Source organism: Dermochelys coriacea, chromosome 2 (assembly GCF_009764565.3).
Source record: "Dermochelys coriacea isolate rDerCor1 chromosome 2, rDerCor1.pri.v4, whole genome shotgun sequence".
In the NCBI taxonomy this organism is placed as follows: Eukaryota; Metazoa; Chordata; order Testudines; family Dermochelyidae; genus Dermochelys; species Dermochelys coriacea.
In genome coordinates this window covers 72624965-72640718 of record NC_050069.1, presented here as the reverse complement: position 1 = coordinate 72640718, position 15754 = coordinate 72624965, and the positions used below count along the sequence as shown (strand labels likewise).

The following is a 15754-nucleotide window of genomic DNA, read 5'->3' as shown; positions in this document are numbered from 1 at the left end:
CATGAGTATGCAAAATATGGAGTGTAATGATACGTAGAAATACTGACGTGTGTGTGTTATATTGAACAAAACAGAGGTGGTGACATTTTCATTAGCAAAAAAGAAAAGGAGTACTTGTGGCACCTGAGAGACTAACAAATTTGAGCATAAGCTTTCATGAGCTACAGCTCACTTCATCAGATGCATTCCTTAAGAAGTAAAGTGTGTGTTGTAGATGGCTTGTTTAGTTTTTGTAAAGTCCAGCCACGAGGAAGTTTGTGTGGAAGGTTGGTTCTTTATGAGAGTATCCAGTTTTGAGAGCTCATTCTTAATCTTTCCCTGTTTGCTGTAGAGGATGTTGATCAGGTGGTTCCGCAGTTTCTTTGAGACTGTGTGGCACAAGCTGTCAGCATAGTCTGTGTGGTATGTAGATTGCAATGGATTTTTTACCTAGTCCTTTTGGTATGATGTCCATCTGTTTGCATTTGGAGAGGAAGATCATGTCTGTCTGTATCTGTACGAGTTCTTTCATGAAGTTGATAGCCATATGGAGTGCAATCTAAATTCAGTGCCTTGCAAAACAACAGGTTGCAGAGTAGCAGCTGTGTTAGTCTGTATTCGCCAAAAAAGAAAAGGAGTACTTGTGGCACCTTAGAGACTAACAAATTTATTTGAGCATAAGCTTTCGTGAGCTACAGCTCACTTCATCGGATGCATCTGTAGCTCACGAAAGCTTATGCTCAAATAAATTTGTTAGTCTCTAAGGTGCCACAAGTACTCCTTTTCTTTTTTGCGAATACAGACTAACACGGCTGCTACTCTGAAACCTATTCTCATTAGCTTTTCCAATTTGAGGATATGACTGTATATGCTATTCCAGAATGGTTTTACCAATTCATAAAAACTGATACTACCCTAACTTTTGTGTTACTTCCTGGAGTAACAGTAATTTCCTTTGTAATATGATTATACTAATCTCATCAATTATGTACCACCATTATCAAGACTTGGAAAAGTGTCTGCAGTTCTAATATCTTGTAATGTTCAATTACAGAAATCAAAAGATTTGTCTGCACTGATCATTAAAATTATGTAATCTACACTTTGTATATATGTACCATCTTCCTTCGGTTTATATTCAACTTAATCTCGGACTACCATAGCAAGTTATATAGACCACTTTGTATTTTAAAAATTCCTCATTTTCAAGTCACCTCCAAATTAATTTAGCGCCACATTAACATTCACAAAATCATCAATATGGTATACACTACTACTCCCACCCTCTACTGAGCCATCAGATACCCAACCATTGATAAACAATCTTTGGCTTCCGAACATTAACCTGATACAGTACAAATTGAAACACAATAGACTCCATTTTGAGAAGGTGTAAAAAGGTTCCATTTTCCACAAAGGGGCTGCCTTTATTGAAACCAGTAAAATAAACCTTCATTTTCAAAAATATTTTGTTCAAATATTGCTATAAATCTGACTAATCAGGCTGAGTTAAGAACCGCAGAGCAGGTTGTGTCTGCTGATTCACACACTTAGAAGGCCCTCTGTTGCAGGTCTCACCCTTCATGGGAAAAGGTGGGGGGAAATCAGTCACTTTCATTACTTAGTTCTCTTCATTCCCTTTCTGGAAACCTGCACAGGTCATTCTTCAGAGTCAGAACTGTGCTGGGTGTGGAGAGGGCAGGCCAGGCAGTACACATCCACCCTGACCCCACAGAGATTAGTTATATAAGGTAAATACATCCTCATATAGAGAAGCAAGTGCAGAGGACCCCAGCCAAATAAAACAAATAAATATCAAGACGAAAGGCTTTATTTCATCATCTTCACTCTTGATAGGATCTGGAGAAATATATATGCTCCTGCGCACAGGGCTAATAAAAGAGGAAGTAGTCTCTAATCATACTATATGTATATTTATACTATAACAGCTACTGGGGAAGAACCTCATTCAAAATTGCCTATATTTATGATCTCCCATAGAGATAAAACTCCCCATGCTCATAAACAGAGAGCTAGCACAAGAGGTACAGTATGTTATATGAAAAAAGTTAAATACTGTAATTCTTTTAACAGCATGTATTGGAATTTTGAGTTTATACCTATGAATGAATATTTCCCCAGAAGCATTACTGCTTATTGTATCGTATTGGGTAAGGAAATGAATTTCAGTTTCCACAAGAGGGAGCACTGAATCAGCTCTTTGACTTTTGTTTACATTAAATTGGAAGGAATCCTACACCTCATTAAAGTGAATTGACAGATTAAGTCTGTTACACATTCTCCTTCCATTCAGAATAGTATCTGCTTCCCTTAATGGTTTTCTGCTCTCCATTTTCTCTATTATCTCTATTTGTAAAAATCAGTAATCCAAGACTTCAAGAACTCCATATCCTGGAAAAAGTACACATTTTGTAAGATTTCTGTAGCAGTAAAAGTAGTACTTCCCTAACCAGAAAACAGTACTGAGAGATGCAAATACTTATTTAGTGGAAGAAAAAAAATGTGTCTGTGACACTTGCATCCCACTACTAAAATAAATGAAATTCCATTGTGTAATACAAAAATATTGATAGGTAGAAAACATCTGAGGATACATATAAAAAAAATCAGCACTAGTGCTTAGTTTTTCATTATGAAAACAAATGCATTTTAATGTAAATTTTCTGCTCTCTAAGGCAGTGGTTCCCAAACTTGTTCCACTGCTTGTGCAGGGAAAGCCCCTGGCAGGCCGAGCCAGTTTGTTTACCTGCCGTGTCTGCAGCTTTGGCCAATCCCGGCTCCCACTGGCTGCGGTTCGCTGCTCCAGGCCAATGGGAACTGCTGGAAGTGGCGGCCAGTGCATCCCTCAGCCCGCGCCGCTTCCAGCAGCTCCCATTGGCCTGGAGTAGCGAACCGCGGCCAGTGGGAGCCGTAATCAGCCGAAACTGCGGAAAGGGCAGGTAAACAAACCTGCCTGGCCTGCCAGGAGCTTTTCCTGCACAATCGGCGGAACAAGTTTGGGAACCACTGCTCTAAGGTATAGTTTTAAAATGAAATTCAGTTAGCAACGATATACCACATTCTCTTTTCAGCTGGTAGTACAGCCTTTTTTAAGTACAGTTGAGGGGATGAATAGTACAGTACACAGCTAACTTAGCTAAAAAAAACCCCAATCTTAAAGAGTGAATATCTGCCAGAAAATTTATTAATGCTCTATTATTTAATCTTTGTGAAGGAAAGCTTACTTTGTGTCCTAAGCATGTAAATTTCTTGCCTTCTATGTGAGCAACAATCTTTAGGAGTCATTAGTGAACTTAAAAACTGCAGAAAAGTTTAGAAATAATTGTTTCCCCCTACTCCCTGTTGAAAATCATAGTATTTTTTGTGACTCAACATTTGGCTTGTGTGGGAATTATGATGATGTCAAAGAGGCTTGCAGTTCAGGCGACTACAGAAGGTTAATCTGTGGCTGGCTGCTTAAGCGGCAAAAATATTGTTTTAATTAAAATGTAATTCTTAAAAAATGTTTTTCAATAACAGTTTTTCTAAGAATTAGCTAGCAGCTCTTAAATATTTCTCAATATTCTGAAAGCACATTCCAAATTCCTAACTATGCTTTTTTCATTACATTACTTAAAACTATACCACATTAAGTCACAAAACCCTGGCAAAAATGCTGACATGTTAATCTAAGAATCTGTATTGAGCAACCAACATTTCATATATGTTTAAAATAAAAAAAGTTACCTAATATTAATCCCACCATTGTACTCAAATATCCGGTTCCGCTACCCAGATTCAGAAAAGATAATCCTGGTTGAAGTTTCAATGCTTCCATGACTTCAGAATAAATGCAAGGTGCTGATAAGTGTATATTTCCATGCTTCCAAGCCAAGTCTTTATAAGCACTGTCCCTGTATCCTTCTAGATAATAATCACCACGGTCAATTGCTCTGAAGGCTTGTTCCACTCTCTCAGTGCGAATATACTGAGCTTCTTTCAAGTTATCAATTAAATCATCATTGTCTTCCCCAGCACTCACAGCTCCTCCCATGATGATTTTCTATGATAACTCAATGAGTTTGAAAATACATTAGCAGGAGTGTTTTGAAGTGTCAGTGTGTAACAGACTCTGTTCTTTTCCTTTCAACAGCACATCAGAACATCACAAATGAATCCTGGGAGAAAAAAAAAAGTTTACTTGTTTTGAATTTCACAGGAAAAAAGGCAGCATCAACTAATTAATACAGAGATCACTTAACAAAAGGGGTAGCAAGCTACTGGTTTGAAGTGAGGATCGACTTCACTGGAAAATTAACAAAGTATTAAAAACGTGACAGTAGTATCCCATGCCTAAATCTTTGTCTTCCACATTCAATTTACTTAGTCTACATGTACAAAGATTCTCCCTTGCCCCCGCTAATTGTCAGGTCTTAATATTCACCATGTTCTACTCTGTTTAGGCTCTTGCACTGAGCCTACCTTAAAAAAAAAAAAAGCTTTAAAAATACACTGGGTGGGATTTTTCAATAGCATCTACATGACTTTCAGTGGAATTCATGCTCCTAAATCACCCAGGTACTTTTGAAAATCCCACCTAGTATGCCTTATTGGACAAATAAGTGTTCCTTTCCTAAAAAGGAAAGGTTATGCCTGGATTTTTTGTTTATTTTCAAACTACAGAATCCAAATCAATACATTTAAGCTATATTCTGTCTCGTTTGCGTCACTAGTGGTTAAACACCTCACCAACTCCACAGGTCTTAGTTTGGCTAATGATGCATGAGCTGGAATAAAATTCAGCTCAGACTCACACACAGATAAAATTCTATGATTAAGTTTGTCAGCTACAGGGAAATGGGGTATTTTTTGGGAAACACAACTTTCAAACATTCTTAATGCATCAGGAAGCAACAAAAAAGTGAGGGAAGGGGCAACCTTTTTTCTGCCATTCACAAGAGTAATTGCTACCTTATATGTGGACCAGCCACTGAAAGATAACTGGACACAATCTGGCAGTGAGTTACATATTAACTAGACAGAAGTAGGATATTGGAGATGAGGAATCCTGGGTCCTATCTTTGGCTTTGGGAGAGGACTGTGGTCTAGTGGTTAGAGACAGCTAAACAAAGCCCACAGAATTCTATTAATTCTGAAAGGCATGGTGGCTGAGTAGATAAGTTGAGGCCTGACTGAAACACCTGTGTCCTTTTCCCCAAAGCAGCCTCTTCAAAATCCAATACTTGACTGTCTCCTAGGGTTTGGTATGAGGTCTTGGTCAATAAGGGTTATGCAGTTCACAGAACTAAAGAGTGAATCAGTCAACAGAGGTAAGAACAGAAATCACAGTTCCTGGCTCAAAGTTTAGTGGACAGTTTTAGTTTCACAGTAATTTCCCCTGTATTCCCCCCTTCATGGTCTACTCCAGGAGTTCCCGCTTTCAAGTTTCCAGCCATCACCTGTTTTTGGCTAGTGACCATTGTTCCATGCCTTTCTGAAGAGGGGTGTGAAGGTTGCACAGTCCCCTGCCATCTACTGTGATATCTCCAGCAAGCCAGTCTGCCTAAAAAGCCAGCATGTGTACTTTGCAGTCTCTTCAAGAGCGATGACTAGTGTGTTACTAACAGTTACAAGTTACCACATGGCTCTAAGCAAGCACTTTTATTCTTCAGATAAAAGCATTTCAGAGAAAATATATTTTAAAACCCAACAAACATTTCTATATACATGCTAAAAGCTCACAAGAGGCTTCCCAGGATTATGAGGCTCAAGCAGGCGAAAGTCATTCCAACTCTTCTTCCAGGGTTGGGGCATCCCTTAGTCATATAATCCTGTCCATCTGTTGGATCAGGAAGAAGAGCCCCAAGTCAGTGTAAACTCAGGCTATTTATCCAAAAATCTTGCCTTTGTCTCTTAGTCTCTGAATAATCCAGTTTAAACTAATATAGGTGAGCCTTACCGGGTGGTGGTACCTCTCTGGGGGGTATTATAATCTTCACCATCACCCACTGGTTTTTGTCCCTGCAGGAGCTGTGGCAACCTGCCTCCAAGGAGTAGAACACAATCACTATTGATTTCATACAGTGGACCCCAAAGATACTTTAACTTTATTCAATATGGTCACCCAAGGATACGGCAGGAAGTTGTCATATATGCCACAGACCTCCATCAAGGCTTCATATATAGATAGAGCCCTTACCCCACGCCCCACACACACATGTAGAATATTATCTGCGCTAGCAGTGTAGAATTACACCAGCCCAATTCTACTCAAATGTGGAATGTTAGACAAAATCCAATACACTTGGGAGCTCAGGTGGTAGAACTTTTCATGTTAGCCACCAGAGGACAAAAAAAACTACAAATATTTGTATCACTCCAATCAATACATTGACAAATGGTACACACATATAAACCAAAACAGTAAAATAGGAGATGACAACACCACATTTAATTCACATATTTGTATTTTATAAAATTAGTGAATAAAATGTTAGCAGAAATTTGCCTGGCTCCAATTATCTGCTAATTAATCTGTGCCAAGCAAATATGGGCATTTTGCCTTGTATGGCTTGAATGCATTCCAATAGAATATATAAGACTTCATTCACAAAAACCATGCCAGCTGCTATTTTACTAACTACTTAGACTCATTCCAACTGGCACTTGCAGCCAGGATCATATATCCCAGTGAGGTTTCGACCTATTTTAGAATACTCTTTCATATACTTATTCAAATCCCTAGTTTATGCATTCCTATTTGTGTGGTCTAAGAAGTCAGGAATTTGCAAGGTTACAAACTGCAGGTATACACAATTGTACAACCCTAAAACTGACTGAAAATCTGGCCCTTAAGTTAGGTTTATTGAAGTTACCAGTGCAACACTATTGCTGGAGTCAGGACTTTACCAGAGAACACTAGTTATACATCTTTAAAAATGTCCATAATACAGCAGAACTGCTGAATTGTGTGATAAGAAAAGCAAACAGAATGAAGAGACTGATGTAGAAATATTACAGTGATACAAAAACTACATTGGGGCATAATTAATGTTCGGAATTTAAATAAACAAATGTCAGGAATTTCAAGAGTTAAAATGCTTCCACAACATTAACTTGGCCAACCTTACCCTATTCTCATTATATGAAAGAGTTCTGTAACTTTAATGGCTTTCCTGCAAGATTTGTAAATGAAGCCACCAATAGTTGTCTGGAGGTGGATTGTAACCTTTATGTAAAACATATCACAAGAGAAGCTAGGGAAAGAAAATCCATGTACTAGCAACTTGACCTTAAGAAATTTAAAGGGATGTCCTAGTCTGCCTTATTCTTGCTTAGCAACTCTAAGAATGGTATCACTTAGCAGCATAAAAAACTCCAACTGAGTCAATAGTTCCCATTTTCCTCTTAAAGACAAAGGCTCCATTTTGCTGTTGTATGATGATGTAATATTTTCATCTTTTAGGGTACAGATCTATACGCAATTCAGCGGTAATAACTTGTCTTCATAAATTTATATTTATGTCCTTTGAAACTTTACCTATACAATGTTTTGTCTCGGATAATATTTTAACCATTGAAAGTAACTCATGGACAAATATTTTGTACACCTTGTATAACTTTAAGTAGTATGGTCCCCTCTGGACTTGAATGTGAGCAGAAAAATCAACATGGGTATTTTGGTCCTTCCATCATCTTTTGTTTTGCTGCTTTGTCACCAGATGATGGGCTTTTTGTGTCCAAAATGAATGTAAATACAAATACAGTAATACGCAATACAAATAGTTTGCAAATAATGAATATTGCATGTTGTGGAGAATGAGGGAGCCATCTGTATATTTTATAAATATATGCACCTCAATATACTTGCTTGGAGTTAAATCAAAGGAAGCTGAGAGGAGCATAGAAACAGGAAACAAATCTAAACAATGACAAAGATAAGATGCCCCAGAAAGAATACCAACTGTCCTTAACGGAACAATGGGAGAGCTCTTAATTGGTAAATGGCCTGCTGCCAGGCTTCAGGTTAAAGACCCTGACCCAAAGAAGAGAGGAAAGGGGGCAAATGGGCAGCTGCAACAGGAGGCAAGTCTCTCAGAGTTCTGCAGAGGTGTTTGTCTCTCCCAGTTCAAGGGTAGGGATGTCTATATTCTTTCCTCACAATTAAAACTTGCAAAGAAGGAATAAAGTTTAGGTAAGACCCAGGCGCTGAGTTTATCCCTTTTCTCTGCTTGCTACGTACCTTTGGGTGAATAAATAATACTTTGTTTTAAAGAAGCTATTTCTGAGTCATTTTAATCAGCCACTGGTCAGATTCCTGGAAGAAAAGGGCTTACAGATGCCAAGCACAGGTGGATCTGTCATGTTATCACAATTGGTAAACTAGGGGCGAGGGGTGGGGAGTGCAGCATTGTAGTGGTAGGACTGCATGGTTCCACCTGAGAAGGGTAAAGATGGGTGCACCTCTCTGATGACAGGTTGCACTAAGAGAAACTAAAGAGATCTAAAGTGCAACTTGCTCTGATATATGTACTTTAAGAATTGCAGAACTGTCAATAAAGAAGAATCTACAAAACAGTGACAAAATATTCAGGAAAAAGAAAAGGAGTACTTGTGGCACTTCAGAGACTAACAAATTTATTTGAGCATAAGCTTTCGTGAGCTACAGCTCACTTCATCGGCTGCATTAAGCTTATGCTCAAATAAATTTGTTAGTCTCTAAGGTGCCACAAGTACTCCTTTTCTTTTTGCGAATACAGACTAACACGGCTGCTACTCTGAAAAATATTCAGGAACGCATATTCCAAATGGCTGAATAGACTGGAGAAAATGCATTCATTATTGCAGAATTGAAAATGGCATGTTCAATTTAAATACCATTTGTGAAAATTTAGCTTCCAAATTCAATAAGTAAAACTATTTGAATTCTCCTAATAAGATTCTTCATGCCCAGTGGAATTGTTATATACACAGTATTTTCACAAACCTTTCATAACATTAAGCTGATTGGATTGAATAAGAACTGACACCCACTACAATCTATTCATGCCCTTTCAGTTTTGACTTTACGTATCTTTATTACCCCATGTAGTCTCTCTCCTCTGCTACATACTTAAAAAAATAAATAAATCCCTTTTTAAATTTTAGGCCTTTAAAAGTCACTAGTATAGTGGGTCTCAAACTTTTGTACTGGTGACCCCTTACAAATTAGAACCACTTTTTTACATATTTAACATAATTATAAATGCTGGAGGCAAAGCGGGGTTTGGGGTGGAGGCTGGCAACTCGCGACCCCCCCCACCCATGTAATACCTCACGACCCCCTGAGGGGTCCCGACCCCTAGTTTGAGAACCCCCGCACTAGTATAACCATATTGGTCTTACTACTTTCCATTTTCCTTCCATTTTTGTTTTCTGTTGTGCCTTGAACATTAATCCCTTCAGATACTACTACTTTAGTTTGCATCCATGGAATCCTAACTATAGACTTACAGGGGTTTATTATTTATTTTTAAAGTTCATTATCTTTATTCTAGTGCTTGCATCCTCTGTTCTTAGTACCATGTTCTTCTGCGATCAGCATTACCTAAATGTCCAGGTTCTCGGCCAATTCTTCCATACTGGTCAATACGAAAGCTAAAATACCTGTGATCAAGTTAGTTCCAGTACTCTCAAAAACAATATATTGGATAACATTTTCAAAAGGGGCTTGGGCATTTAGGAACACAAGTCTCAATGAAAGTTAATGGGCCTTAGGTTCCAAGTCAATTCCATGCAAAGGGAAAAGAGCTGAGACAAAAGTACCAGAAAGTGAAGGAGAACAATACTAGCTCTGGCACCAACACATTATTAGCGCTTTTTTGTAACAAACTAGATGCTACGTTCAGCAGGGCACCTACCACCTCTCCACTTCACCATGGAGAATAACTTCATGTCCTGGAGAGGAGAAGGAAAAGGGAGCACCTCTTCACCCCCTGCAGAGATAAATGAGGTAAGGCATTTGGCATCAGGCAGGAAGCTGGCAATAACCCAGAATACCGCAAGTTGGCTGAAAACCAGGAACTGTTCAGTACCCAGCGGACCCCCAGACACAGCTGTTTGAACAAGTTTTTGATGGGGGCTCCAAGGACACCACTACAGTAATTCTACCCACTCTAAAGAATGGACAATATGCGTTTCTGGGAGGGATCATACCCTCCAGCCCATTCCTTGAGCCACCAACCCTCCACTCATCAGTTCCCACTCCACTCTACTCCAGTGGACAAGAGCTCAACTAACACAATTGTTTTGATTACACATACCACGCAGCTTCCCGCAGCCTCCATTGGCCTGGAATGGCGAACCGCGGCCAGTGGGAGCTAGGATAGGCCGAACCCTGCGGACGCTGCAGGTAAACAAACCATTCCAGCCCACCAGCGGATTTCCCTGACGGACCGTGTGCCAAAGGTTGCCGATCCCTGCACTACGCCAACAGAACTTTTACCAATGCAACATTCCAGCGTCTAAGGCCTTGTGTACAGTATCACTTGAAATCCATTCCCCATCATGTCAAAATGGGCTCTTTTTGCTATTGAGAATGTAAAACCTTTTTTGAACATACCAACCAAGCAAGTGCACTGGGAAACCAAAGTCTCAATGACGCCCCTGTCCTTAGCTCTTTGTTTCAGCAAGTGATTCACTTTCCAAAGTACACTGAATCAGTCAGGGATTCTGTAATTATGTGAGATTGGAGTTAAAGTGGATGGAAGTGAAACCATTTAATCCAAAATCCCAGGCTCTTGTGTCTACAACATGGATCCAGACATAATTTGGATACTTACTGCATGACATGGGTTGGGTCGTGGAAAGGAGGACAGATCTTAAGGAGTCGGTGTTGATAGGTAAGGGGAGCCCATCAAAACGTGCCCTTCTAGGACCAGGGAGGAAAAGCACATTTTGATGGCTTCCCCATTCCCAGCAAAATATGCAGCCATATGTGGACAAGCATAACCCCTCATCACTTGTTCAAGCTTTCAGTCATGACTCTTGTGATATCATTTCACCAGTTGTCCAGTCATCATCAACTTTTCCTGGCTAGGTAGGATCTGAATATCTAATGTAAAAAACAAGCAGAGCACCCTTTATGACATGAGAAGAGAACACTTCCAGCATATTTATATAAAAAAAAGACAATCTCAATAAACTTTCCTTTTGCAGGGCATCTTTTATATATATTTCAAATGTTTCAACAATTCTAATGAATAACAGATATGATCTCCTATTGGGCACTATCCATAACACCCCCCTTTTCTTTTATTTTGGACAACTTTTGCTACAGAAAACTCAAAAAAATGCACAATGTGCTTTCAGCCCTGCAGACCAGCTACTATACCTATTGACAGAAATTTGTCCCTATTCCAGTCCCATTCGAGCAGGTGCAATGGTACTTGGGAGCTGTAGGGAAAGCATAAGCTCCTACTGGGGGAATACCATTAGTGTAAGAGGCCCTGTATTCTTACACTGGTCTCATCCCAAGCACAGGTATAAATCTGGTTCTAAAAACATCCTGCAGCACTGATTGACAAACATAGCCAACTGGAAGCTAAAAATGACAACCTGCCTCCCATCTCACTTCCTTCATCAAAACAGTTGTGCCCACACTGCATTTTGAAGAAAGCTCATACCAAGTCATAAGAACCCTTACCTCAACTGTACATATTAGAATCAGTAACTGGAGGAAAATTTATATTTACAGTCATTTAAAGTAATTGAAACTTGGAGGAAAATTTAGCAAAATAGCAGGACGGGAAAGAAGGAGAAGCAGTCATTCTGCCCTTCTCTGATCAGTGATCTTTTCAAGGTAATCAGGACTAGAGGCCTACTCTCTCATCTCTGCCCAGAACTTTGGTCAGTCGTTTAGATATGTTTAGTCTCTAAATGGCAAACCAAAACAATAGAAGTGCCAAGTGTTCTGGAATAGCTGATCCCCTCACCATTTATTTTATATTTTCCTTGTCAACTCACTCCAATGGGTGGAGGAAAAAGGAAAGAATATTTTATTTCAAGGCTAACCCCCTACACAAGCTATGATAATCATCTATATGCTGATATTAAATACATCAAAGGATATTCTCATCCCTTTTAGGCTGGGTAAAGACTGAACAGCATAAAAAGGATTCAAAGCTCCAGTTCCAGGTGCAAAAGGATTCTGCGCAGTGCAGACACAATAGAAGACAACTGTATAACTGCCCTGGGAGGACCTCCTCACAATGCCTGACACAGGGGGCACATCAGAGGCGCAGAGAGCATACAGCACAGCAGAGATTCTGGGCAGTACGTGACCCATAAACCAGCCTAGGAAAGCTGCCATAACTTACATGCACCCAGGTCTAAATTATACCAGGGGCCTCTCCAGCACCAGGAACAACTGAGGATCAGGAGGGCACAAAAGGTTACTTAAAACCACTTTAGAACCCTCTCCACCCGCCTTTCTCCTAAGCTGAGAGTTCAGTGTTTCACCTTTAAGAGGAGCATGAGAAACCTCACTCACCATTTATTGGCATATTCAGTTGACACAAATACTACAACAAAATAGAGGGCTTTTACACTCATTTTCCTTTTGTGTTCCTACTCTTGATATTTTTATGCTTATTTAGTATGACTATATAAAAAAATGTTTTCACAGGTCTAATGTACTTGTAACTAATCTGATCAATTAGGATAGTGCAGAAGCTTTGCAGTTTACATTTAAAATCTCACTTTGTTATGTAACAGCTGTAATAGTGTAGTGACTAGTAACACTATACTATACAACCACTTAAAGAAAAAAAAACCACCCACTTACTGCTACCATAGGTATTCAGAATAACTTACCTTATGTCTTGACATTGAAGGTATAGCCTATTCTGTGACATGGACCACATTAGACTAGATTTACACAGCTGCCTGAATGCAACTCTTACTTTTCTGGGATGGCAAGCCTCCAGTTGGAAGGCAACACACTGCTCACACTATCCAAAGCATCTTTCAGCTGCAAGTGTTAGAAATATTTCTGTATTGGACAAATAGAAGACAGACTAATGGTCCAATCTACATGCATGAATACATGTATTTGGCTTCTAGGGAGGAATGCCTATTTGATGTCTCAAAAACTAAAGGAGAACTTGTGGCACCTCAGAGACTAACAAATTTATTAGAGCATAAGCTTTCGTGAGCTACAGCTCACTTCATCGGATGCAGTCTTCCAAAGTATGGGGCCCCTATCTCTAAACTGTTTCCCCCCCTCCCCTTAAAGTATTCATTTCCTTTAGCATATTCCTGATTCAAGTTGACCAATTTTGAATACATTTATATATTTAATTCTTGTTCCTTGTTAGGCATTAGCCTGTTTTGGGGCTCTGCCTGTTATTCTGAGACATCCCTTACTCCCATTCCCCTGTTGAGAATGCTGCAGAAATATAGTACCCTTTAAAGATAATTAGCTTACCTATAACTAGCCTATTTGCAGATATAAGACAAGATACTTACTCAAGTACTGACCACTCTTCTGAGTTTGGAAAGATGTTTTTAAGGAGCAGTTTCTCTGATTTTATTGTTTGCATCCCCTTGGGTATTTTAAGATGCTCACTTTATGAAAAGTTTAGTTTCTCACTGACTTTCGTTAGGAGCTGTTGCTATCTAGAATTCAGAAACTGGCTAGAATATTCTAAGCACTGAGTGGACATTGGTACTATATGCTGATAAACTGTAGAGCAAGAACTGTAGTGATCTGCCTCATTCTCAAAGTAAGGATGTGCTGCCCTTTAGGATATGTCTACACAGCAAAGAAAAACCCACGGCTGGCCAATGCCAGCCAACTTGAACTTTCAGGGCTTGGGCAGCAGGGCTGCTTCATCGCTGTGGCCTAGGGCTGGAGCCCAGGCTCTAGGACCATTCAGGGTGGGAGGGTCCCAGAGCTACGGCTCTAGTCTGAGCCTGGAAGTCTGCATAGCAACGAAACAGCCCCACAGCCTGAGCCCCAAGAGACTGAGTTGTCTGGCACTGGTCAGCCACAGATGTTTCTTTGCTGTGTAGACATACCCTGAAAGTCTTCTGTGCTTGACATGCATGCAAATATTAATATTGCCATCTATTCTGTGGGGCCATATAGATGTGCTAATATGCCTAGTAAGGAATCTATGCCAAAAATATTTCCTGATTCTTTTTTGTTGTCTGTATTGTTACAGTCATACTTGCTGACAGGTATTTTGAAATAAATTACCAAAACAATTGAAAACGGCCTGATTATATAATGTTATTTTGACAAATAAAATGTGCAGAATTTTAAAAATTCTCCACACAATATTTTAGGTGCAGCATTCCATCAGGAGTAACATACTCATAGCAACATGTATATTCAGATTTAAAAAGACGCTACCAAAGCAAGACACTCCACTGCACATACTTCTCCCTCTTGGGAGAGGATGAGAAACAAACATGTGACAGATACCTAGCCAGATTACTTAATGCACTAATGGAAGGCACTAGATACTGTAGTGATGAGTGCAGTATAAAAATCTGTATTGTACAGCAAAGCAGACTCCTATGCTCACATACAGCCCCACTGATGTTAAAACTGATCTGTGTGGATGCACTTTTATTTTCACCTGGAGTCCTCTGCACCCAGAGTGTCTGCTCAAGCACATTCACTGAAGTCAGCTGGGCTCCACATGGCATAAGGGACAACATGCAGGTGTAAGTGCATGCCTGCGCAGAGCAGTTTACAGAACTGGGGCTTAAGCTTGAGCAACATAATTTTCAGAAGAACGTCAGGTGGGAATCCTCACTGAGCTAAGCATAAATGAGGAATCAAAGAGTACTTCCAGACTCTGGGTTGAATTGTGGGCATCTTTTATGGCCTTCTATGTAGCAGATGTCTGCAGTTCCCTTATTGAGGCGTTTCATTTATCTATGGGAACTGGTCAGGGGAAACTGTTTAATCATTTGCCTGACTGCCTGCACAGAGTACTGCAGTTATTTTCTTTGAGCTAGAACAGCACAGACTCCTTTCCAAGTAACTGTTTCCGGTCAAACTAGGTTTGTTTTTTCTTGTCTGAAATTCCACTCCTCCCCTCCCTGCCATACTTAGCATAGGTTGAATGCTGAAGGTGGTGTTCGGCCCACATGCATTCCATATGTTGCATATCTTGTCATTTTAAGGTGGAGCTGATGTGGAGATACATTTCCTGTCATGGAGAACTTTACAACACAGTAAATCACAAGGGCTTTCTCAAGGGACCCTTATACAAGTTGCTTATTACTTTCTTGGTTTTTCCATCTATAACAATCAGTTCTGATGCATTCTTTTAAAAAACTATCCTATTATCAAAAAATAAAGTTTGGGTAGTCCAGCTCTCTAAGCTTCAGAAAAAAAATGCTATATTCTTTCAACAATTTTTTATCTGATTTACTATGGAACAGTGGTTTCAATGCTTGCTGTTCTAAATGCCAAGAAAAAAAGTCTAACCTATGGACTTCCAGACATCTCCATTTAAACAAAAAGATACATTCAAGGAACCGAGAGGCACCAGACATTAGCATTACTAAGTGTTAAATTTAAAAGAAAATAGGTACTCTAAAGAGTGCTTGTCCTCCTTGACAGAGAGGATATTGAATTACTTATTACAGCAGACAGAATATTGGCATCCATTACATAGAAATCTAAGAATATAGATCAAGGGAAGATGGGGTAGGAGAGAGAATGGTTACTTATCCAACAGTAACTGTAGTTCTTTGTGATGTAGTCAGTATGGTAAGT

General features: G+C 39.5%; 1 protein-coding gene across 7 annotated transcripts in view; it reads right to left on the bottom strand.

Annotated features, from left to right (window-relative positions):
* The window catches only part of PCMTD1 (protein-L-isoaspartate (D-aspartate) O-methyltransferase domain containing 1), an 87153-nt gene that overhangs the window by 42254 nt on the left and 29145 nt on the right, over positions 1-15754 (bottom strand). For 5 of the 7 annotated variants that reach the window (XM_038388904.2, XM_038388906.2, XM_038388905.2 and 2 more), the window contains exon 2: positions 3727-4157. The exons of 1 other annotated variant lie outside the window; for it this stretch is intronic. In XM_038388904.2, coding sequence (XP_038244832.1) covers positions 3727-4033 — 307 coding nt within the window. In that variant the 5' untranslated portion in view covers positions 4034-4157. Of the gene's footprint in view, positions 1-3726; positions 4158-5721; positions 5819-5938; positions 6015-15754 lie in introns of those variants that run through there. One more of the 7 variants, XM_038388910.2, reaches the window with a different exon arrangement.